The sequence below is a fragment of the Anopheles marshallii genome, chromosome 3 (genome assembly GCF_943734725.1).
Source record: "Anopheles marshallii chromosome 3, idAnoMarsDA_429_01, whole genome shotgun sequence".
Classification (NCBI taxonomy): Eukaryota; Metazoa; Arthropoda; class Insecta; order Diptera; family Culicidae; genus Anopheles; species Anopheles marshallii.
In genome coordinates, this window is record NC_071327.1 from 64,750,852 (window position 1) to 64,774,195 (window position 23,344).

The following is a 23,344-nucleotide window of genomic DNA, read 5'->3' on the forward strand; positions in this document are numbered from 1 at the left end:
TACGTACCGATGCACAATGAAGGTACATGCATGGGAACTAGCACACCCTAGCCCATCTTGAAATCGACAACCGCTAGTTTATTATCTGATGGATGGTGCGTTTATCACTCATCTCTTCATGCGCATACCCATACCACATGCATATGCACCAACTAACCCATAGAAAAACAATTTTGAGACCCAAAGTACACTATCATGGGATTCACACTGTACCCTACGATTAGAGTCACCGGCTCTCGTGAATCGTGCGTCGTGGTTGGTTTGTGATGGAGGTTTCACCACAAAACAAAACAAAAAAGTGCATTTGCGCCCCATTTGCATATGCCGCACTGTGCCGCAGCATCATCATCCACAACCATGTACGTGCCTGGTGCGTTTGCTTGCTGTACATCTTATCAAGCCTCCAAAGAAAGACATAAAATAGCACTCGAGATGAGCTTTTGCCAGTGTGACCAATATGCAATGTTTGCAACACCCCTCTCTCTCTCTCTCTCTCTTTCTTTCGATGGCAAGTTTTGGGGCACGCTAAACGAATAAAAATTTTCCTTTCGTGACCTCATACTTTGTTTAATGATGAAGATGATGCGCTTGTATGGCTTGTGGCTTGCATCAGACACTCGATGTGAGGTCAATCGCAAAATTTGTTAAAAAATGCAAGCAAATTTTATAAAAGCAAAATAATATACTCATTACAAAAATGAGCTGAAAACGGATCGTTTGATCGTGAGACGCGCAAAGTTGAAGAACAAACAGACACGAATCGATACAAAGCATAATCAGCTCTAAGAGGATTGGCGTCTTTAAACTCAACCCCCATATGGAGCAGGTTTACGTAATTGACCTTTTAAAAAGATGAGACGCTTTAATACTCTGCGCTCTGCTACGGCCGGATAATGATCAACTTCAAAATTGATATAATTGAATGGTGTCAAAGCTAAACAATACTTTGCACTGCTTCTCTTGTTTTTAATCCGGAAGTTCCGCTTCAAATAAACCAAAAAAAAAATCACATTCCCATGGCTTATAATCTTCTACCCTTTATATACTGCCGCTTGACTTTATACAAGCGCCTTAATCGATTGAATTCCTAACCCATTTTTCTCATTGTTCCATTCGCATTCGGAACTGGGCAAAGAAAACATTCAACTGCAGTGTCCGATGATACACCGCGCATACCCAAAGGCGGTGGTAAAAATAGCCGACCTTCTTACCATTGCCTCTGCCCCTCGCGAAGGTCAACCGTTTTTCCAGTAAACGCTCCAATTTTGCTCGTCACCGAGTCGGAAAGACCGTGCCTTCGCCATCGCATCGCGCCAGTTCGGTGGTTTAATATTTAAATCAGCTGTTCGTGCACCCCGCAGCCAACGTGGCCACGAACACATACCGCTTGCTCTCGATGGCGTGCAAGAAGGATGATGATGATCATGACGCTGCTGTGCCGTTGTGTTGAGTTGGGTTTCACTTTTTACCTTCCCTGTCTGCCTTTAACCCCGTGTCGATGATCGATCATTACCATTGCATTGGCGCAATTTGCATCTTCCGCTCGTAAGATGGCTCAATGTTGGTCGTACCGCTGTGGACACCGTAGACATGCGCTTCCTGACCCGTTCCGTTTGGTTCGGTGTCAATTTACACAGCACTCCTCGTGCACAAGGAGAACGTCCGTGATGCTAGAACTCATCGGGCACTGTTATGCAAAAAAAAACCCGATACATCCAGCCAAAGACAAAAAAAAGCGTACAATCGCATCGCCAGTGTTCTAGAAGGGATGTTTCTTTGCTCTGGCAGAATGACATAGATTGAGAACGACACAACGACCAAACGAAGAACTGTGAGCTGAATGTGTAGAAGGAGTGTTGGTATCTGTTTTATATTTATTAGAAGCAGAATGAAGCACCATTCGTCACGCGATGCGGTAAAGGAATTCTAGATTTCTATCAATAAATTAACATCGGGACGCGTTATGCATTTGTTAGCAAAACTCAAAATCTAATTAAAAGCTTTTTTAATTAAATGTCAGGCGTAATTATTGTGCCATGATTGCCACGCTTGAGATGGACAGAAAATGTCGAATAAGCTATTAAGATTAAGATAACATTTAGACGATAAGAATATTTCTATGACCATGAATATTTCCCAATAGCAAATCGATAGACTTCAAGCGACGAACCCGACAGTTTGTCAACACAACATAATCGCGATCATGGGGCGTGTGTGTGTTTGTGGTGGTGTGTTGGTCGTTTATACACTGTTGCAGAAATATTTCTCCGTTCCCCATTCTCACAATGGGTGTTTCGTGTGCCCTTAAAACGTTTTAATTAACCTGCCCAACGGTAAGCACCAGTGTCGGCACCCTGGTGACCATTAGAAAAAAAACCCCCCATTGCAAAACCACCCGTCCGCTGGTTGGCTCTGACTGCGCATATCTTTCTTCACACCAGGGCAGGTTGCAGCACGCGATAACGATCGCCCGCGTGGATCGAAAACGTGTGCGTTTCGTTCTTTCTTTTCTTTCCACGGTGATGATGGGACACGCGCGATATCACGCCACGAAGCCCTTTAGAAACATCCACCGGCACCGCTGTCCAGCTTCAATCGCTGGACGCTCCGTGGGGCTGTTGGTCAACCGCTACACCTTAAGTTGTTGCACCGACATGTGCACGCGGGTAAGTTTCATGCACACCGGTATTTTGCTCACGCCTTACAACGCTTGCCGGTTGCGAGTTCTCGGGCTGAGGGCCGGAGGTGCTCAATTTTGCGAGGATCGATGGCGTGCTTATCGGATGCCATCCATCCATCGTCGATCGCTGCACCCATTCCTGCGTCAAGCCGGTGTGCGTGTGAAGACACTTTTCCAGTTGCTCGAATTGCCCTAAAAGGTGCAACTTGGGCCGGTGGTTTTGTAGGTCAGCCGCATAGGTGCTTCGAGTGGGGTACACTAACGGGCCGATCCTCAACTGTCACCCTACCAGATTTGACAGCAACAAAGACATTTCTCGGCTCAGTGTTTAATCTATTTCTGACGAGCGGCTCGTTCACTATCATTCGAGAGCGATTACGCGATTACTTCCACCTAAAGCGCAACTACGACCCAATGGAGAAAGAGTTTACACTGCACGTGATAGACGCAACCGCCGTCCTGGCGGTGATCGTGCCTCGGATCTTAACCCATTTGCGCGACTCGGTACCAGCACCAGGGGGCGGTGCGTTGGTAAGATTAAATGATTGATAGAAAATGAATGACAATTCATTCCCGCCTTCTTTTGCTAATACTTTCCATACGCGCACACGCAGCTACTCTCGCTTTCTCGCGTTACGTCTGCCAGCCTTTGATCCTGCGTGTCGTTCGTGTCGGCAAAAGCTGCCCATTATGCAACACGGCACCACACGGTGACAATTTCATCTTACCCGGTGCATTATGCTGTTGCTGCATTCACCCATTTTGGTGTGAGCTTTCGCGTTATCCGCATCGCACATAATCGATCGACAATGCTAACGATATGGCACAAGATTAATCGTCTGTTGGTGTAATTGTACACGGTGTGATCCGGTCGTTCTTTTGAAATTCCCACGTCTATATCTGTGCGGGTAGCTTAAGGAATTACTTTCCAAAATAGGTCAACCTTTAGTTATCTAACGGAACAACGAGCTCAAAAGAGTGATGACGATTCTACGAAATTCCCCCCAAAATTCCAAGCTTTCTTGAATATGAATCACCGCGATTATCTTTACGCGAGAACAACGTTTATCTAGTCAGCATTCACATCACCACGCGGTTATACGTGATCACTCCACCATCTGTTCGCTGGCGTTCGTCTCCGCCACTGACTCAAAACAGCTTAAATAAACAGCCGCTCAAGATCCGGCAGCTCACGAGTGCTCCCGTGCGAAACGTAACGGTGCCGTTTGGTGCGACACGTTCTGGTAAAAATAGCCCAAGCCATAGCGTCACAAAGTGGCTTTAAAACGCTTCCCAACAACCACCCGGCCCATTCGTCACACACGGCCGGCCCTGGCAATCCTTGCGAACAACTCAAAACGCGGATCGTAAAATCCGCCACACGGCTAAAAATATATCGCACGCGTCGCCTCTACAACGAGTAAGAAACCCACCCTTTCGGGTATGCGTTCTGCTGAAATGGCTGAAATGTTTAGCGCTTTAATCACGTGCCAGAATCAAATCGGAACAGATCGCACAATGGTAATGACAAATAAAAAAAAAACACAAACAAACTCACACCATCGAAAAAGGATCCGATCTAACCGTGATGACGAAAAAGACCCAGCAGGGGTGGCTATAAAATAACGTTTCGGCCGGTACGTAAAGCCGGATCACACGCCTACGGTTAGTTCTAAATGTGACGCATTGTGTAGCCACCGACCGTAAGCGACACAGTCGAGCGGTGGCAGCATTAGAAGCGTCTTGATCCGGGTTGCCGGTAAAGTGCATTCGATCTTATCTTTCTTTTACTACGCGCTTCGTCATACCCGCGGCACAGCTATCACCTTGACAACAATCCCCCCCGGGGACCCGCTGCTGCAACGGTAGTTTATGCGACAAATAGTAGCATAGCACGCTCGCCAAACATTAATTACTGTTGCCAAACTTTTCGAAACCCACAATAGAAAGGCACGGTTTGGGGGAGATTGGGTTTTTTTTTTGTGGAAAAACTTATCACACCGATCAATCTCAAATCAGCGTAACGATGCTGAGAAAATGTCATACACCTTGCAGTGCAATTCTAATGCAACCCACCCCGCCAAACCGGGAGCAATTGTCATCCCCTTGTTTAGTAGCGCCGAATGCATGAAAAAAAAAACAAACCTTAATGTGTGCAACCACGATTGAAGGCAGGTGGTGACACCACCCGCCTGTGTCTCCAATGTACTCAATCGAGTGTAACATAAGCAGAAAGCAGTGAGTAATATTTACACCCATCGACTGTTTGGAGGAACCCCCTGTTATTCGGTTCTTTTTTTTTCGTGTTTCACATCGCAATATTGAAGCTCGTTTTATCTAACCAACCGTGCTTGGAAAGAAAATGGAATTGGAATGGATAGAAGTGCAGCTCCCATTGCAACATTCCAACAGGGCTGGCTGCCAACACGGCCTGCGGCTTTAAGGGTGCATTCAGGGGTAGAACACCCCACTCGAACCAAACTCACCAACACGACGTTATCGACGATGCGCATTTGTTTTATGTGCTGCGGCAGGGCTGCGAAACTGTGCGGTGCTTTGTTAGTACCACGTTTTGCTAAGCAACCGCGAAAAAACAAGCAAGAAGCTAAATGAGTAGGCTGTGTGGCAAAATGATGGAGGGGGGGAGTGCAGTGCTGAAGAAGGCACACACATGTTTTATGTTGCATCTTTTTCCACCACGGTTCGTCGTGTTGCGCGATGTGTTCTAATGAGGTGCAGGTGGAGCGTTCCATTATCGGGCACCATGATTGGATGCGTCGGAGCGAACGACAGGGAGTTTGGTGGAGTTTGATTCCAGCAAAATATTTAAGTGTATCACTTTGTGTATACACAATCAAGAACATCGTTAGTCGGTGGTTTGACGCTTTGTGAAGTGAAGCGGGAAAAACTGAAACACATAAATCAAATACTGCCGGGTCTTTTGTTCGTTCGCAACCCATCGGCTGCGTAAATGAGAACAACCTTTTTTATGATCTATTTAGCGCGAATAATGCAAACGGATACAAAGTTCCACAATTTGTTCGTTCGCAATAAGTATTACATTCTAATGTGCACAATATTGTACTCCGTGCCCGTAACGAGCTGTATCGCTTGCACCTGGCAATTCGGACTGTTGGGGTTTTACCATAGAACGTTGTCTGCTTTATACGCAAATTTAGCGGTTCGGGTTGTTGAACAAAACAGCGACGTGTGCGGTGGGTTTGGGTATAGGAAATTGAAAGACACACGCATGCGTCATAGTCGTGCCGGATGCAGTCGATTCCCTGGCAACGTAAATCAGATAGTCAAATCAGGTCAAATACTACACGACGTCAAAATGCGATAAAAAATAGATTATTTTGTCTGTTCTTGCAGTCGGTTGGATGGTGTATATTCTATATCAATATTACCTAAAACAACTATTATTGTTGGTATTATACTTCCTAGGGTCTGTCTATTCTGTTCTTCTGCGCCATTTTACACCACAATGAAACATTTGTCAAAATGATTTATGCGTCTACCACGAACTCAACAAATCGTAAATTAATTTTCCAACAGCTCCCAACTGTAATGGAACGCTGCTCACCGAATCGCCGGCAAAGGGCTACGGATAAACGCGATAGACAGCAGACAACGAGTCAACCCAGACGCGTTTGCGCCGTCGAATCGCTATCCCAAATAAAAAAATGCCCCCAAACAAACCGTACCGCTTCCAGCTGATGCTAGCGTTGAAGTCTTTCGTGGTTCGGATTTTCTGTGTCAGTGGGTGATGAAGCGCATTTATATTTCCTTCTTCGGGGGTTTCGGTGCACGATGGGAGTCTTTTGGCCCAACGTTTTATGGCAAGTGGTTCAGAGGCGCGAGAGGTCTGGAATTTTTATTTGGCCACTTCGTGCGGCACCACGAAACGTTCGTTGCGCGGTTGGTGTAACGATGAGCTACGGCTGCATTGTCTGCTTATTGTATGTTAAAGAGACGCACTTTTCGGGTTGATCCACCGAACTCCTCGAACACGTCACGGTGGCCTTCGGTTGGGCTTCTTCTACCAGCTGGGGGGGTGAAAATGGGAGAAAATGCAAATGGGTGTACAATTGAAAGCAGCAAAATACATATTTTATCACAGTTTTCACCCTCTGTGAAGGTGGTAACATAGGGCTGGGTATTAAAATTTACAGCAATCGAGCGCTCAGAGCGCTGAGGAGTGAAACATATATATTTTCTTGCAAGATTATTGTTTCGTAATAAATACAGATGCATGGGTATTCATTTGTGCTTAAGGATGTATTTACATTTCCATCACGCTTTGTCGGCTGATGCCTTAAAAATGCGCCAACACACGTAGTCAGGACTTGTGAGTGTTGTAAGCCCTGTTTGCTGAGCCACCGTTGACAGTTGACCCCCAGTGGTTTGAAGCATTCCCGCCGAAGTAGTACAGGTTTTAAGGGCACCAAGGTAGCAAAGCAGCATGCGAGAAGCTGTACCAAACAAGCGACACCGGTGTTACACCGGGGTGACCCAATTCCAACCTCCTGCAGCATATCCTGCCCCATCCACCATTGTCTGTCAGTCATGAGTGTTGCACGAAGGAGGATTCACGGTTTGCCAAATCGTGGAGCTTCGTGTGGCTGCTGGTGGAAGATGTCACCACGGAGTGTCGGGGTTTTTGTGGCTGTAATACGGTGATCCTAGTTGCGTTTAGCTGCTTTGCAATCCGATGGACCCGCAACGATGACAGAACGATTATCGTAAAACAGAACGACTCGCAAGAAGGTGATGTAACCGGTGTTGTCGTTGTTTGCGATTACATGTTCATCGTGAACCAAGTACGTGCGGGTATTGCACACGATGCTTTAGAGTTGTGAAGTAAAAAGGTGAAGCATTTGATATTCTGATGGAGTGAGTTAGATAAATGTAAAGCAAAAACAAAGAGCTTATAAAATAAAGAGAACCAAAGAATTCCTCAAACGTACTCTAATCAATGCCCATCGTTACATCTCCATGATCGCTTGTGTTCTGAGACACATTATTCCACATGCTTCACACGGTTCTAACGAATTCTAAATAGCTACTGCTTGTGCTTATTGTGCTCTTGAACATCAAGCCTTCTGCAGCGCAAGAACAAAAACGCAAACCATGCAGATTGCAGCAAATCGATTCTGTCGGGCGTCGCCGTACACAAAGAGTTTGCTTCCGACAGCTTCTGAGCCGCGGTTCGAACCGATTCCTAAGTCGCACAGCCGATGCCTCGGGGAGCTGCCACCGATCGGACGCGATTCGATCCGGGAAGGTCGGGGTCGACACAATCGGCGAGATTGATCTGTAGATTAGTCCCAACATGACAGCCGACAGTCATCAAGCTGAAGTCGAGTTCGGAGTTCGGTTCGCTGGTTGAAGGCAGCGGTTAATCTCATCATGAGCGCCACACACTAGTCGAGCTACGGTGGGGAGCTAGCGGGTCGTACAAAACAATAGACGATGGTCTATGGCTTGGAAGAAGAAACAGTTTGGAGTGGTTTTTTTTCTATTGCCTAAAACCCCCTAAAGCACCTTCAGCATCGCTTATCAGCACACTGATACGTCGAAGTGACCCACTGCGCAATCGTTTATCTCCACCGGTTTGCGAAAGGGAAAGTCATATCATCCGCACGGGGCAGTGTGCAATTTGACACCACCAAGTAAATGTGCCCTTCATTCCCGCTATGCCCGGACGGATATTATGTTACACACCAGCCCAACTACCTCCAAATTCGCCAGCATGTTGGCATGTAACACAAGAGAGAGAGAGAGAGAGAGAGCAAAAGTACAGCTTGTTTCACACACCTTTTTCTTAATGGAGCAATGACTGTGTGATCTCCCTGGTGGTGGCTGCATCTATTACCACCGCCACGATAACTGCCACCCGCGGACGGTGTACTCTCAAGGGAACGTTTGCTGACCTTGGCATAATTATGCAATCAGCTGTGCACGAGAGGCTCAACGAAATGGTCGGCGCCATCCACCCCACACCCCGCCCCGGGCGCGCTACTTCAACACCTTGGAAGGAAGGGGTTTTAAGTTCATCTCTGCTACGTACGGTAGTGCCGCTACTGGCGAGAAAAGATTATCGTCACAGTAAACGCCCCGATGCCCCGTACCATCCACACACGAGATCGCCTTTTGCATGAGGCGTAAGTAGGGTGTACAACGGCCGGCACACTCACCACTTGTCGTTTGCGAATTGCCAAGATGATCGCGTTCCTCTTGACGGAACAAATTATCGTGTTTTCTTTATGAACTTTTCTGTCAATCAGTGGCTACTTTGGTGAAGATGCAGTACACGTCAGCTAGAAGGCAGCTTTATTGTTAGCAGGGGTTCTTTATAGTTCCACCCTTTGTAATAATTAGTGTCAAAATTATCACAAGTTAGCACAGCATGCTGCGTTCGTCCAAGATGACATTACTCACACAGCAGGGCAATAATGTAATGCGCTCCATTCTTGTGCAGTGTTGTTTAGCATGTTAAACAAACCATTATGTAAAACATTATGATTACATTCGACTTGCGCGGTAGCGACGTAGACACGTAGTACGTATGACACACGCCAGTAGACATTCAATTAACTTCTGGTCTTACGTCTTGCTCTCCTCTTGCGCAGGTTAGTATCAATCCGTTGTGATCGTAATCGGTTTGGAGTCGGATTTTCACCACCCGCTGGCCAACTTCTTCGCTGCGTGCTACGTGAGTAACCCTGAAATATCTCAACCATCCAATTTTCCATTCCACTTGACCGCGTGGCACCGGCCGAACAAATTCGATTTATCTGGCCACCAAGTAAGGCCGGCATCGTACCGCGTGGGGGAGGGGGGGGGGGGGGGGGGGGGGAGGAGGGAACCAGCTTTGGGGGTGTACCGAACATTCTTAAACCTCGCTTTAATTCAATTACCTTCGCGCGCCCCGGCACATTGCCGCCGACTGCAGCCCAAAACCGGGCTGCCCGTTCCAACTCCCACGTCTCCTCTGCAGGGACGAGGGGGGGTGATGGATTGTCGATGTATCGTTTGGTCCTAAGATCCGGTGGAAACAACGATTTGTAACGATCACGTATACACCACCAGCACACAGCCAGGCCGTGTAACATTGAATAATTATTACTATTATTAGTGTCGAAGGTTAGGCGACCGCGGGTCGGATCCACGTTCCCGCCGGTTGCAGGGTTTTCTAATCGATTGATCGGTTTGGGACCATTTGGGACCACGGGTTCGGAAGCCGGCTGTTGTTGTTTGTGGCAAGTGAATCCGGCAGAAGTGTCCTTCAGCCGGGCAGCACTGTCTCGGACGCCATATTGCAGTAGGTTAGTATTATCACGCGCGGGCACGAGTAGTCGTCGACCGGATGACACATAAATCGTGCCCCGTTGGTACAGCCGACATACCACACTCGAACCAGCGGCCAGCGTTTTGTGTGGAATTCTTAATCCGGTAGCGGCCGATCCACCAGCCCCAAACTCCCAGAAAGAGTCGGCTGGTAGGTGTAGGTGGCGGTGGTGTTGTCGTCACTATTTTCGCGGTCACGGCCTGCTACGGAACTTCCACTAGCCACCATTAGCCGCGTATAGTTTGTGTATCCGACTGGAGCAGCCAGTTGTCTAAACGCGTCATTGACTCTCACCTTCGAGAGCACACGACTGATGCACCGTACCGTGGGGGAAGGAGAGCAAACATATTCAAGACGACCATGCACGGTGCATGATGGATGCAGTTGCATTAGCATACCGACCGATGCGAGGAAGCAGGTTCGAGTTGGATTCACCTAGCGTGTCTTCTTTATTGCTCGCCTGCTGTTGCACTCACGCCCCCGTCATTATGCCGCATTGCGGTGACAGAGGTCAGCGGGTTTCCACGCGACACAGCATGGACGATCTGTTCCAATTTGTTACATGGGACTTTTCCACGCGTCCAACCATGCTTGGACCGTACGACACCTTTGTCCGGTTTGTTAATAGTGGCGAATATCGTCCGGTGTTACGCTGCTTTGAACCATCTTTCTCAAGCCACCCTGTAGAGTGTTAGGTAGCTTACCCAACAATCCGTCTTTTCTAAAGGTCTTTGCATCCTTCTGTACCGCCTATAAAACTGAGATTGAGGTTATCATCATCGCAAGTACAGGTCGCACAAAAAAAAAAAGCGTTGCAGACGAAATATTCTACAAGTGACCTTCTACGGCCACCACGGCACGACGGTGACAAACGGTGTTTTTTTTCCCAAACTCCTTCCTTCAGGCTTCGTTCAGCTCCACTGCAAGCTGTGGCTGTGATGGTGCCGTGAAATGTATCACACTCCAATCCTAAACCACCCTAGCTGTGCTAGATCGGTCCAGCCGACGATATCGGAGACAGAATGCTGGGAAAATAAATCGCGCCATGGGGCACGTTTTGGCGTTGAGAGCGCTAGAATCGCGCTGCACATCGGTACAAGGTTGGCAAATAAATTGGCAAACATCCCCCCGTAACGCAATGGCCACCAGCGGAAACCGGCGGATATCAATGCAAGCTTCCTTCTGCGACCGGAGTGTGGGGTTGGGAAATTCAGAGCAGCGGAGAGCACCGTACCTGAGACACTCAGAGTAGGCGAGTGAGTCACTAGGCGAACTCATTCGCGATGACTCTATACCGCCTCTCGAAGCTGTCAAGAATTCTGGGGAATTCTTAACGACACTCTCGAGCACACTCATGCCAACATTGCTTCTGGTCGATTGGAAAGCTAAACATTGCGCCACGATCGTTATCTTGTCGGCTGTGTTAATGACCCGTGCAGTAAAAATCCCCGTACGCTTCATGAGAATGCGGAAGCCGTCAGATCTCCAGCCCGTATTCGGTAGAATTTGTACAGCTCATGATGTGCTCGTAGTATCGTTTGTTTGTTTGAACATTATTTAAGCTATATCTGCCTGTAGAAATTGGTTCCACTGGTAACGCACTCGACGTCCAACCGAAATGTATTCCCCGCAGACAACCATTCGGCCCGGCGGTTTGAATTGTCGTGGCGTGGCATTGACACACGGTAAACACACCGAAACAGGGCGCGTAGAATTGTTTCGTATCGGGCAAATTGTTCCTACCCTGCGTGGTGCCTTTCGTGGATACCATTGGCATGTCCTCCAGTTAGACAACCGCTGGGGAACAGCTGTTTGCATTGCTTGACAGCTTTGCATTAAATATTGCACGGTAAATATCGGTTACTACTCTCGGTGGTCACACTTTTGAGCCGCTCGGATCAGAACCGTTCCGCTTTCATTGAGCGTTTTAAGAATTTTTAAGGATGTTTTATAACCTAAAAAGAATTAGGTTGTAGTAACTTATAGGTAAAAACATAACAAAGGTTCGTTTCTTGCCCACTACCAACTCTTTTCACTCCGGAATCACTTCCATACGTGCAACAAGCTGAGCCTTAACCGTTCTATTCCCATTCTCTTCTTCTCAATGCATATTTAACGCTTGGGCAATAAATCTCTCAAATGCATCTGTTGCGATCGTTCCCATTTCCACGTGACTTCTTATTCATAAGCCATCGCTAAACTATTCCTTTAAGACCGATACCCGGTTTCTCCCCGATGCATCAACCTTTAGGGCCTTCTGGCAACTCCGTGTACGGCTAAATCTTGAGCAGTACGGGACGAATTATCGCGTAACCTTCACATTCGTACGATCGCGATCACTACCGTTTCGGTTTTGTTCCCCCTATCGGTTTGAAAGTCGATTGGCTGGCATGATTGGTTGCGCGAGGCAGTGGAGAGTAGGAAATGGACGATCCTGCTGGCACGGTGGATGCGCTTCACCGAACGTCTCAAAACGTTGTTTCGCCATGTGTCGCATGTATCTTCGCTGTTGCATCTGTCACCGCGACGGAATTATTAATTCACACAGAAAAGATTGTAACGAACCGGATCGTAACATTGTCCGCCGTGTGCGTCGTACGGAGCTAGAAATAGCAAAAGTTGTTATTATTTACAACAAACAAAAACTGTTTCAAGTAGGACAATACTTACAACCAGTAACATATGTCCTTCATATGTTACTTCCTTAACAAGCACTCGGGAGTAAACTTTAAACCTGGTTATCGGTTTTGTAGTCCAACGAACCTTTCAAGCAGGGTGACACAATAACACCAAACCACCTTCTCCCAAGCGGGAAACGAAGAATGCGTCCCTCCCAGCAAACATAGCTCGCGTCGACGCAGATTCCGATCGATTGTTGCTTGCATAACATTTCACATGTACAACTCCAGCCTCTTACCCATCCTCCACAGTCCAGACGCCACCACAGCACCAATTGGCAATAAATCTGCAAACTATTCGGTTTGCCAGCTCCACGAGTTCGTTGTGTTCATTTTGGGGCGCAAAGCAACCGAAACAACAAATCGTCCCTCCACCATCCATCCATCTCCACAAGCTTCCCAACCGGCACCGGTTATATGCTGTTGTTCCGATTCCTCTTGTTTACGAGCGGTCCGAAGTTTTGGCGTGGCCAAAAGAAATGACATTGAAAGTTTTAAGTGCGGTTGGTTGTTGGCCCACAGTCACTTTTACTTTCGGTGTGCATGCTTTCGTCTGTGCTGGTACAGGCTGCAGGTCCGTTAGGACGTCTGCCAACGCTGGTGAGCAACTGGCGGCGGTGAGGAAAGGTTTCGAGAAAGGTTTAAATTTAATTACCTTCTGTTCCGTTGCGCAACCGCCAATCAGCTTCTCCAAGGGAGAGGCCACCCTTCAGCACCATCTCGCAGCTGATCGTGGTTTGGGTTGGCCGAGCGATTCGATCGATCGGTTTGATTGAGTGGTGAGTATTACTCCACCCGGCAGTACACACAACACCCCATCAACACGGGCGAGTGGTTCAAACAACCCCGTCATCCGGACGGTTGGGATTGTTTGGTTTTTCGTTGTTAGACGGGCGAGTTCATCGACCAGTTGGCATCGACATTTCGCCACCGGTATTCGTTTATACGACGGTAGCCTCCAGTAGGTCTCGAGGGCCACGATCAAGCGGCACACCGCGATCAAGGTTAGCCGATGGTTGTGCAGTGCAGGAGGTCGTTCAAAGGTGGCCGCCCAACAGAGTGTACGCACACAAGCGATTTATTGCCGGTTGCATCAGCCAAGGATATCCGCCCAGAAGATGATCGATATTTGACGAACAAGGTGGAGTTCGTTTGTTTACGAACACCGACGCGTTATCATTTAAATGCTAATGTGGCATCGCCCAAGTGCGGGTTGTCCCGTTCGGACAATTTATGTGCATTTAGATAGCAGTGTCAGATGATTTAAATCAATGTTACACAAATAGTCACATAAAGATACCACCATTAATTATGCATGAAACATCCGACTAATCTAAACGCATGATTAAAAACTGTACCGGACAGCCTAGCAGAAGCCTAGCCCGAAGCTCGGTAGTTATCGAACTAGTCACCGGCGAGTATGAAAATAGATCGATCAAGGTCTCGATCGATGGGAATTGGAATTCCTGCAAAACATCCTGCACCAAACGACCAAAAGCGCGCATTCCAGTACGTAACAGACAAACATTGGCGGCGTTTGTTGAACTCTACCAGCGGCATCGATTCTCGACACTAGTGACTCAACTCTTTCCATGCACACACACACAGACATCCATGGAGTATGCAACCACGCGGAGGAAAATCCACCTCGTAGCCGATCGATCGTCGTCGGGTTTGCATCTGACCGGAGCGTCTGATCAGCATACGAAATGGACTGTCGAATAGGCGGTTGGGAAACGGAACGATGATTCACCGGCAGAAGGCACAAAACTAGTCCACCGGTACGCCCGCACAGTCAGTCGTTGCCGCTAGTTCAGTGACCAGTGAGTAAAGAACCAGCAACCAGTCCCATCTCGCAGTATCCGGCAGCAAGATTTGGCACGTTTTGGCTGCAGTTGCGCGTTGGTGGATTTTGTCGCCCGGTGTCCACAAACCGACCCACCAAGAAAGGTAGTGTGAGCTAAAATATAAGAACGGGGAGAATTAATACAGCGTGGCGTAAACAGGCGGCTATTAATGCGATGACACTCCGGGGTGCGTTGGAGTCATCAGCACACCGCAGAATCTATACAAACCAGACGGGGTTGTGACGTGTGGCTGCCAAACATGTTTGTTTCGGCGATCGCGACCCGGTTGGAGGAGGCAGAGGGTTTGGAAAAAAATACCAAAAAACGGGTGTCCGGCACAACCGTCACCTGGTAGCCCCCGGGTCAATTTAAAGAAGATTCACCAGAGAACGGCTAGGAGTGCGCTAAAAACGGCGACTGGTTTCTGCCAGCGAACGAAAACATTTACATGTGATTAGTAAAAACACTTCTCCGGAATTCTTAATGGCCATCTAAGAAAATAATAATAATAATAATAAACGTCGTCTCCTATTCCTGGTTTTGAGTGGATCATATGAAAATGTTAATCAGATATACCCTCGGGCTTCTATCGACTTTACGGTACCTGTGCCTCAAAAGTGTCTCGAACCTGATCTTCTTCACCGGCTTGTGACGTCGGCTAAAGATGGTGGCCCATGTGGTTGAAGCGCTCCGGACAAAAACAACCGTACCCAAATGGCACCACGAACCTGTTTCCGGGTGTTTTGGTTTTATTTTTACCCTTTCTTTGTACCGAGCGCTTCCTTGCTTATCATTTTCTTGCCCGTCCGTAATGATGTGATTTACTACGGCCGGGAGTTTGTTCAACGTCTCGCTGGGAGAGATTCCTTCTGCCAATGCCGGGGGGGGGCCGATGCCGTTTTCTTTTTCGCGCGTGTGTGCAGGAATTCGCTAAATTGGTTAGAATCGCGGGCTTCGTTTAATGATTTTACTACAAAACGCCAAAGGTTGTAGCCACCACAGCCAGCGCAAACGCGCGCAAGGTCGTGGCCGCGAGTGGCTTTGTGTGTTGACGCGATGACGGAAGCCTTCGGGTGAAGATGGACCGACAGTCGCGTAGAAGAAACGGAGTGTTTATACGTATCCGTGAGCATTGTTCGTGAGGGTTTTTTTTTATCAACGTACAATAAAATAAATGAAAAATAGTAGTAAAAGGAAGCACGGATTGAACCCGATGCCGCCGATCTAGCTGAGGATCGTTCGGAAGGATTTGGTGTGAAGCACGTGGTGGGGTGTTTGATGATTCTCCAATCAAGCGAAAATGTCGTCCAGATGGACGGTGGCTATACAGTGCATAATAATTAAACGGAATAAAGGAAGGAATCCTTTTATAGCATGGTTATCACTGACAGGGAAGCTTAACGGATGGATGAAATATGAATAAAACTTCGATGCAAAATTCTCCTTTTTTTTCTGGTGATGGACTTTAAAACGTGAAACATTTTTTTAAAAATAATAAAGCGATCTTTAAACGTCTTCTGATCGTTCTTCTCTCATCTCATACTGTCTTAAAGGTATTCTGTACCTTCTAAAAGCAAAAAAAACAACAAGTGAAGTGTATCAATCAACAAACGAGCCAACCGCAAAATTAAATGCTCATCTTTAATTTATCAACCACACAATACACAATCAATGCACTCCCCAGCAATATACACGTACACACCAAGCAACACGGTTGGCACTGTCTGGTGCTTGGCCCATTCGCGGACCGGCGCGGCAATAAACCGGTGTCGCCAAACCGTGACTCTTAAGGCCGTAGCCGAGGTCATTCGATAGCATCGCACCGAAGATCACCGCAACAATCCGAGCCAGCGTCCAGAGTGTACGGTTCGCCGTCGCATGACAATCGCTCGCCGCTCGCCGTTAACACAACGCGGAAGCCGGTGTCATCGAGCGTAACGTTGGCCGCTCTTCGTTTGCCATTATTCTGGCAGACCACAAGAGCAGATAACCCGATCAAATCCGTCAGCTGTCAGACCGACGGTACTGTAGTATTCCCCCCCAGGGTAGATGAATGGCACAAATATTTAAAACTATGTTAAGCGAAGATATCCAACATTGTGTAGGATAATGGGTGTGAATGGAGCGGGATGCACTCATCCGCGGCCAACGCTTTTAGAGAGCGCGCAAATGAAGGCGTTAAAACCTTTCTTGGTAATATTAAGATATTTTCGCAAGGGATTTTATAAGACGCTTCACACATTCACCCCCACATTAGACCCTTGTCATCTTCGTTCTACAAAAAAAAAGGAGTTTAATAATCCATGTCCAGCAATTCTCACCCTGGCGCCCCGTACAGTCACAACCGCCCAAGCAAACGGTGCAATAAATCAGAAAGCAAAAGAAAGGAAGCATTATGCACACCAAAAAAAAAACCCCTCCAAAAACTCCTGAGACAGTCCGATGCTCCGTGAAGATCTGTGCTGACCGCACCCAATTGCAGAGAAACCCGCGGCAGCAGCCATTGAACCCGGATTCTGGAGCAACCAGCTCGTGAACGGGGTTTCGGTTGTGCGAATGACTTCGGCCAACCAGAACAAAACCAAACTGCTCTTTGGTCATTCGATCATTTCCATTCCTTTTCTGACCATTCCCAAATGGAAAAGCATCCCCGCTGGTGTCCGGCGATCGGGACGATTAAGAACTTGATGAAAGAGAAGCGCAGTCGATGTACGTCTCGTGCCGAAGTGTCTTTTATAGTAAGTTCGCTCTTTCCAGCAAGTCATCCCCCCAGGAGAACTCCATTCAAATGTCGCTTCAATCACGAATCGTCTTTGGCTATTTTTTTGCTAACTAACGTCCCCATTTTGGACCAAAAATTTTGCCATCCATCCGGAACGCACACAAGTGCACGCGAACAACTCTCCAAATGCCGCCTGGTGAACGATCGTCAAGGCCGTTCGTTCGGCCGACGAACGAGACGCACACGGGGTGGTGGTAACGGATCTTCCGAAAATAAACTACACAGAACGGTAGCACGGAACAGAAGGCATTTAACGCGCTCGAAAACAAAGCAAAGCAAACAATGAGCTCCAAATTTTATACCACCATCGGGCCATCCAACCTCTTCAACCTCGCCGGATATTGGAGGTGGGTTTGGAGTCACAAACATGCACACCACGCGCTGTGCTCGTTAAGCTACTGCTTGGTGATCGGAAGTAGCTTTCTTAGTGCCAGCACTGTAGCGGAAGTAGCAAATGAGCAAGTACTCAACGCACCCGACTGCAGAACCATCGCTAAATTGCCAACGGTGGGTGAATTGTGCGCGCCAGGAGATACTTCACAGGCACCGTTCTCTGCCGTTCACTTCTGGCGCACGGTCCGCACGGAAGGGGACAACATTATTCTCCCGCGAGTAACGCGACCGCACCGTTGCATACCAGGAGCAGGAGTGTCAAGTAGAGCAAGATTTAGCGGGAAAACAAGCAGAAAACCACCGATCAGGGCCGGTCAGCGTAAGATATTGTACCATTGCGCAATACCAGCGCGGAGTAACACACGCGAGACAGCAATCGGGGTGCGAGAAGTTATTACGATTACCAACCTGCCACCACGCAACAGCGAGCACACTGTTGTCCATTGGGAACTGGCCGTGTAATCCTTGTACTTTCTTCGGGGCAAGGAGAGCAATGAGAGCCACCATTAATTCCGGGAGATCTCGTTTGCCTCCCGTCCGAAATGCTCGTTCCTTGCCAAGGATATTAATTTTTAAGCGTATGTTGACCACGCGGAAGGGTAGTAAGTCACCCACAAACGAGCTGCAGTACCGTAAACATGTCGGTGATATTTTTGTTTTGAAAGAGTGGTATTAGTGCGTCACGACAAGGTGTGTCCGGTGACGATGTTACGCGAGATTCAAATGGTGTACATTGGGCAAAAACCAAGGGGGGTTTGGGGGGTTTTACTTAAACCGGCTCGAGACTTCCACCACTTTTCGAAGGGATTTGTTGCAGTATTGCCGAACCTGCGGCCTGGGGGATAGTTTGGGTGTAGCTGAGTCATCAATAGCTGTACGCTCGATGCGTGGCGGACATAAGGCGCCCGACCACACCGGGAGGCAAGAAGCCGCGCAGGCGCTCAGTGCAATCAGACTACGTGCAGATGTGAACGTTGCGCACTAACTTATGATCATTCGTAGGATTGGTTGTTGCGCGCGAGACGTTTGGTAAACGTAACGTAGAAGGAGTATTGGCCCCTATTGGCCAGCTATTATGTATTTAAGAAACAGGCAGATGAACTTTTGCTATTTAAATAACTCATTTCCAATTGCAATATTTACCATTGAAATCTTATTTCAACACAACTCGGCAAATTAACTACAATTAAACCATGCTTGTCCTTCCCTTTGCCGTTGCAGATGACAAACAGTTGGGAGGCAGCTCGGGCTTCACTAGGTTCCCTCTCTGGTAGCAGCAGTTCAGCACAATCCAACGCGCCGAAACAGCCGCAGCAACATACGAAACAAAAGCAACAAATGTATCTTCCAGCCTCCGGTGCCGTACCAGCAGTGCTACCAGCCGCCACCGAACCCTATGATTATTTCGATACCACCGTCAATGCCAATGCCATCGCCGAACGGACCAACAGCTTGCGACGGTTGCGAAGGGCCGGCTATGCCAACCGTAGCTTTATGTATCACGGCGAATATCCGCTCGGGGCCGTAGAGGACGGGTACGGTGATGATGCGGGTGGTGGAATGGGACGCTTGCCGTACTATGTCGAACCGACCTACCGTTCGCTCGAGTACGACCGAAGGCAACGGCGCCGGCACAGTGTGCATCAGCTGGCCAACTTTAACCCTTCCTCGAAGCTGGACGATCTAAGGCAGCGCTTCGACGAGTACAGCTCGTCGGCCGCTGTGCCTAGGGGTGCGTACTACGGCTACTACACGCTCGACCGCCACAAGAAACTATCCCGCCAGATGGCGCCGAATCCGTTGCCGCCGATTACGTACGGGAAGGCGTTCTCCTTCGGACAGAGCGCACGGTACAGTGGGAGCCGATCGTTGGATCGTGTACTGGTGGAGGAAGAACGCGAACAGCGCAAGGGCCCCAAGAGAGGTTCCCGCTCATCGCAGGGTTCCACCGATAGTAATAACAGTACACATGTAAGTATCTTCTCCCAGGCTGACATTAGCTTGGAATGCTCATCGGAGTATTAATAACATTTTATCTACCCTACAGAGTGCATCATCCGGGTCGCTACTGCTGACGGTAGCAAACCTTGAGAACTTTGCCAAAATACACCGTAAATCGACAGCTGGTGGCGGCAGGGGTGGTGGTCATCACTCCAAGCAGGATGGAGCCGCCAGTAGCCGAACGCTTGAGAGATACCTTTCCTCGACGCTCGATCTGGTCCCGCATCCCCATCCCGGTACGCTTGGGCGCCGATCGCGCTACAACAGCAACATCCTGTTACCACATCAGCCGATCGACGACGATGATGAGCAGGAAGATGACGATCGCAGCGTTCATCCAGCCGATCATGCCGCGATCGATTACAGAAAGGATGCGCATCACATTGGCAGTGGTGCGATCGTACCGATCGATGAAATTTCCATCGACGAAGGTGAAGGTAGTGGCAATGGGAGCGAACGGCAGCTACAACTTGCCGGTGTAGGACCGGCCGGCGGTGCCAGTCTCGTTTCGCCATTCCGATCGCTGAAGGGCAAAGATCCGGATTCGGTGTCCGTTGCCAGCTCAACGCATTTTACCATGGTGAATGGGATCGGGGGGCCGCAACGGGTAATCAAAACTGGCATCTGCTCCAGTGGCCACCAGATCACGATACTGATCGTCACGATGAGCATCATCTTCATGGTCGGTATCTGTTCGGCTGTTTTCCTGCTCGAAAGTACGTACAAACATCCAAGCAGTGGACAAATATCATTATAGTAATTTCCCTCCCTTCTTTTCTCGTTACAGTGCGAGCTAGGGAAATGCCAAAGTAAAGCTTGATTCCACCGTCAGCCGACAGAAGAGCTCGGGAAAACGTTACGATTACGATTACGAAGTACACTTAGCAATCAAAAACTGATAGATTAAGCGCTATCGCCCCGCAACACCGCGTTGCCATATGGAAAGTAGAATAGTTGTTATCCTTAAGACTTTAAGATATTTTCTTCTCAAATCATATTAATCGTAGGCAGACTCTATAACGATGAAACGCAGTCATTATTGAAAGGGATGTACTATTTCTGATACAGATAAACATATAGTTTTGCGGTTTGCTCCCTCCTGATAGGTGGGCAACGATAATTACATTAGATTGATATCATTTAAGATTTCATTGTCCTCTTGCTTGTTAAGGATTAACTTTCTCAATGCAAAGGAGAACCTCAAACGAATTATGCATTAGGGTCATCTTCTAGAGTTCAATTAGACTCCGAAGAGCGTATAATTGAGATAATGATAAGTCAGCGTGCGTTTCAAATATGCCAAATGCCAAAAGCCTCTCCTACCCAGCATTCTAGTGGCAACAACAGATACGAAAGACGTTCTCCTTTTCTCATTTTAGCAACAGACTATTTTCCCCCATTTCCTGAGCCACCAGTATCTACATTTCACTGATTCAGTTCTGTGATATTTATTAAATTATTTAACTTATGTCGAGCGCATAAAGAAATAATGAGAATATTTTAATGCGGTGTTTCCATTGCTTTGGTCGAGAATGCAAGAAAGAAAATGGTATTAAACGAAAGACTTTAAAGCTACATTAAATGTACAAAAATACGAAAGAATAATTTTGTTTCTTTCCGCACGCATTGGGACAAAGCGGCAATTTGAAGGAACTCTTAAACGACCATACTCTATTTTCTACGTCAATGGGTGTAAATGACAATGTAATACGTGGAAAGTAAACGTAGCAATGAGCCAATCGTCAAGCTACGCGCTATCTGCATCACAAAAGTACAAATATACCATGGTTAATGGCGATGGCCTATGAGAGCGCGGCAGCCTTCTTAAAACCTGGTGAACCTTAGATTACCCATCGATCGATTACATCTGCTAATTTTGTCATGCACCACCAAGATCGAGCAACATGCGGTTCGACTGGTTTGTGCAAAGCATAGTTAAACAGAGATTTTCAAATCGATTGGACTGTTCGAACCCGTTTTTGATCGTTTAGGTAAACTTACACTTCGAAAAGTCCATCTCAGGATGCTGTTGCATGAACCTGTGCGAGAAAAGCAGAATGAATGTTAGCAAAACCCAAAATGAGTTGTTCCGCAATTAGGATAAACAATTACTTCTTTAGCATATCCTGCTTCTTCTGTTCGTCGCTCGTGGGTAAACCCATCTCCTTTTGCCGCTGGTCGTACATCATCTTTTCGACCATGCTGCGCGTCGATAGGTCCAGATCGGACAATTTCGAAGATTCGGGATTGATTTTGCGCGTGTTAATCAGCGGGTCCGTTTTCACCAATCGGTCCCACCAGTTCATTTGGTTTATCTTTTCGAACGTTATTATTACCGCGTTTTTCTCCAGGTGCCAGAGTGAATCCTCCATTTTGATCTCCGCACAAAGCTCCCCGTCAATGACCGGCGGATGGCCCTTCAGGCCTACTTTCAGCGTCTTTCGCTGCATGTTCACAACGACATCTTTCGCTTTTAAAGTAAACTTTACATCGAACGGAACGCGCAACTAAAAGGAGCACGAGAAACGCATGAAAACCCGGGAACAACATTTAACTTTGTCGTTACTCTGAAGGACAATTTTGGAATCAAATTTTACTTACCTCTATTTCCTGAAGCGTCTGTGTCCAGCTGTATTTGTCCAGATCACATCCATTGCCGCGGTTTGGCTTCAGCTTACCTTCATCACCCGGTTCTACGTCCTCCGTATCACTTCCTGCTTTAGTTTCTTTCTCCTCATCTGTTGGTGTTGGTTGCACTGGTGGTTCACTTTCCTTTTGTCTAGAATAGGCAAACAAAGATGTGCTGTTCTTAGTTTCTGTGCAATACGACGCTCATTACCATGGATACCGGATTACCCAAGCAAACCGTGACATACTTTTTCGCATCCAGTTCTTTCTGCAATTGTTCTGCTTCTTCTTCGGTCAGCTCGGTAATGGAAGCTGAATTGCTTTGTTCTTCCTCTTCCTTTTTCTTGCGCAGTACTTCCTGACGTCTTCGTTCTGCTGCCTCACGCTCTTCGCGCTTTTTTCTTGCCACTTCCTGTGCTTTTGCTGCTTCTTGTCGGAATATCTGTAACACCAGCTTCTCCCACTCGCCTTCATCTCCGCCAACAAAGAAGTCAGTCTTTCTGTTCAAAAACCCGGCGAATGTGGCCAACATCTGGTACGGAAGAAAGGAAAGAGTGCGTAGCGGTGAATGATTTGTTAGGTTAGGTCGAACCGGGTTAACGCGATTTTATTTTACCTCCGGTACACCACCGGAATGTTGTTCTGCCATCGCAAACAAAACGGAGTCAAACTTTGCTTCGTTTTCCGACATTTTCTTTACTAAAGCTCTGTGAACTGTTTCGCCCAAGAAATACGATATCCACAACTCACGCACGACACCTCTGTTCTGTACAACGGAAAAAGGTAAATAAATACATTTTCTAGTTTTTCTTGTTGCCGACCGATTTCTTGACAGCTCTCGAATATTCGAGAAATATCGGCAAAATTTGACCTATTCTGAAAATTACACTGTGCGACCAGTGTGTTCGGTAAATCCATAGCTGGAATAATAGCGTGGATGACACTTTCAAAATTGTTAATTTGAATCTCTTTGTTTCGAAT

At 47.6% G+C, this 23,344-nt stretch overlaps 2 protein-coding genes across 2 annotated transcripts in view; one reads left to right on the forward strand and one right to left on the reverse strand.

Moving 5' to 3' along the window:
* Positions 1-20,548, forward strand: part of LOC128713016 (uncharacterized) — a 33,877-nt gene extending 13,329 nt beyond the window's left edge. Inside the window, exons 2-4 of the mRNA XM_053807880.1 lie at positions 18,938-19,705; positions 19,782-20,451; positions 20,523-20,548. Of these exons, the coding sequence (XP_053663855.1) occupies positions 18,938-19,705; positions 19,782-20,451; positions 20,523-20,548 (1,464 nt within the window). The remainder of the gene's footprint in view (positions 1-18,937; positions 19,706-19,781; positions 20,452-20,522) is intronic.
* Positions 20,549-21,722: 1,174 nt separating this feature from the next.
* LOC128716028 (nuclear migration protein nudC) lies at positions 21,723-23,054 on the reverse strand. The gene is made up of 5 exons (XM_053810952.1): positions 22,980-23,054; positions 22,612-22,895; positions 22,337-22,514; positions 21,848-22,242; positions 21,723-21,774 (listed from the first exon to the last, which is right to left on the reverse strand). Exons 1-5 carry the CDS (start codon positions 23,052-23,054, stop codon positions 21,723-21,725), a joined length of 984 nt encoding a protein of 327 aa, XP_053666927.1.
* Positions 23,055-23,344: the final 290 nt, after the last annotated feature.

Excerpts from the sequence above, each read along its gene's own strand:
- LOC128716028 (XM_053810952.1), bottom strand. The coding sequence starts at position 23,054 with ATGTCGGAAAACGAAGCAAAGTTTGACTCCGTTTTGTTTGCGATGGCA. Across the intron at positions 22,896-22,979 it reads ATTCCGGTGGTGTACCGGAG|ATGTTGGCCACATTCGCCGG; the intron begins GTAAAATAAAAT and ends CTTCCGTACCAG. Across the intron at positions 22,243-22,336 it reads AGACGCTTCAGGAAATAGAG|TTGCGCGTTCCGTTCGATGT; the intron begins GTAAGTAAAATT and ends TGCTCCTTTTAG.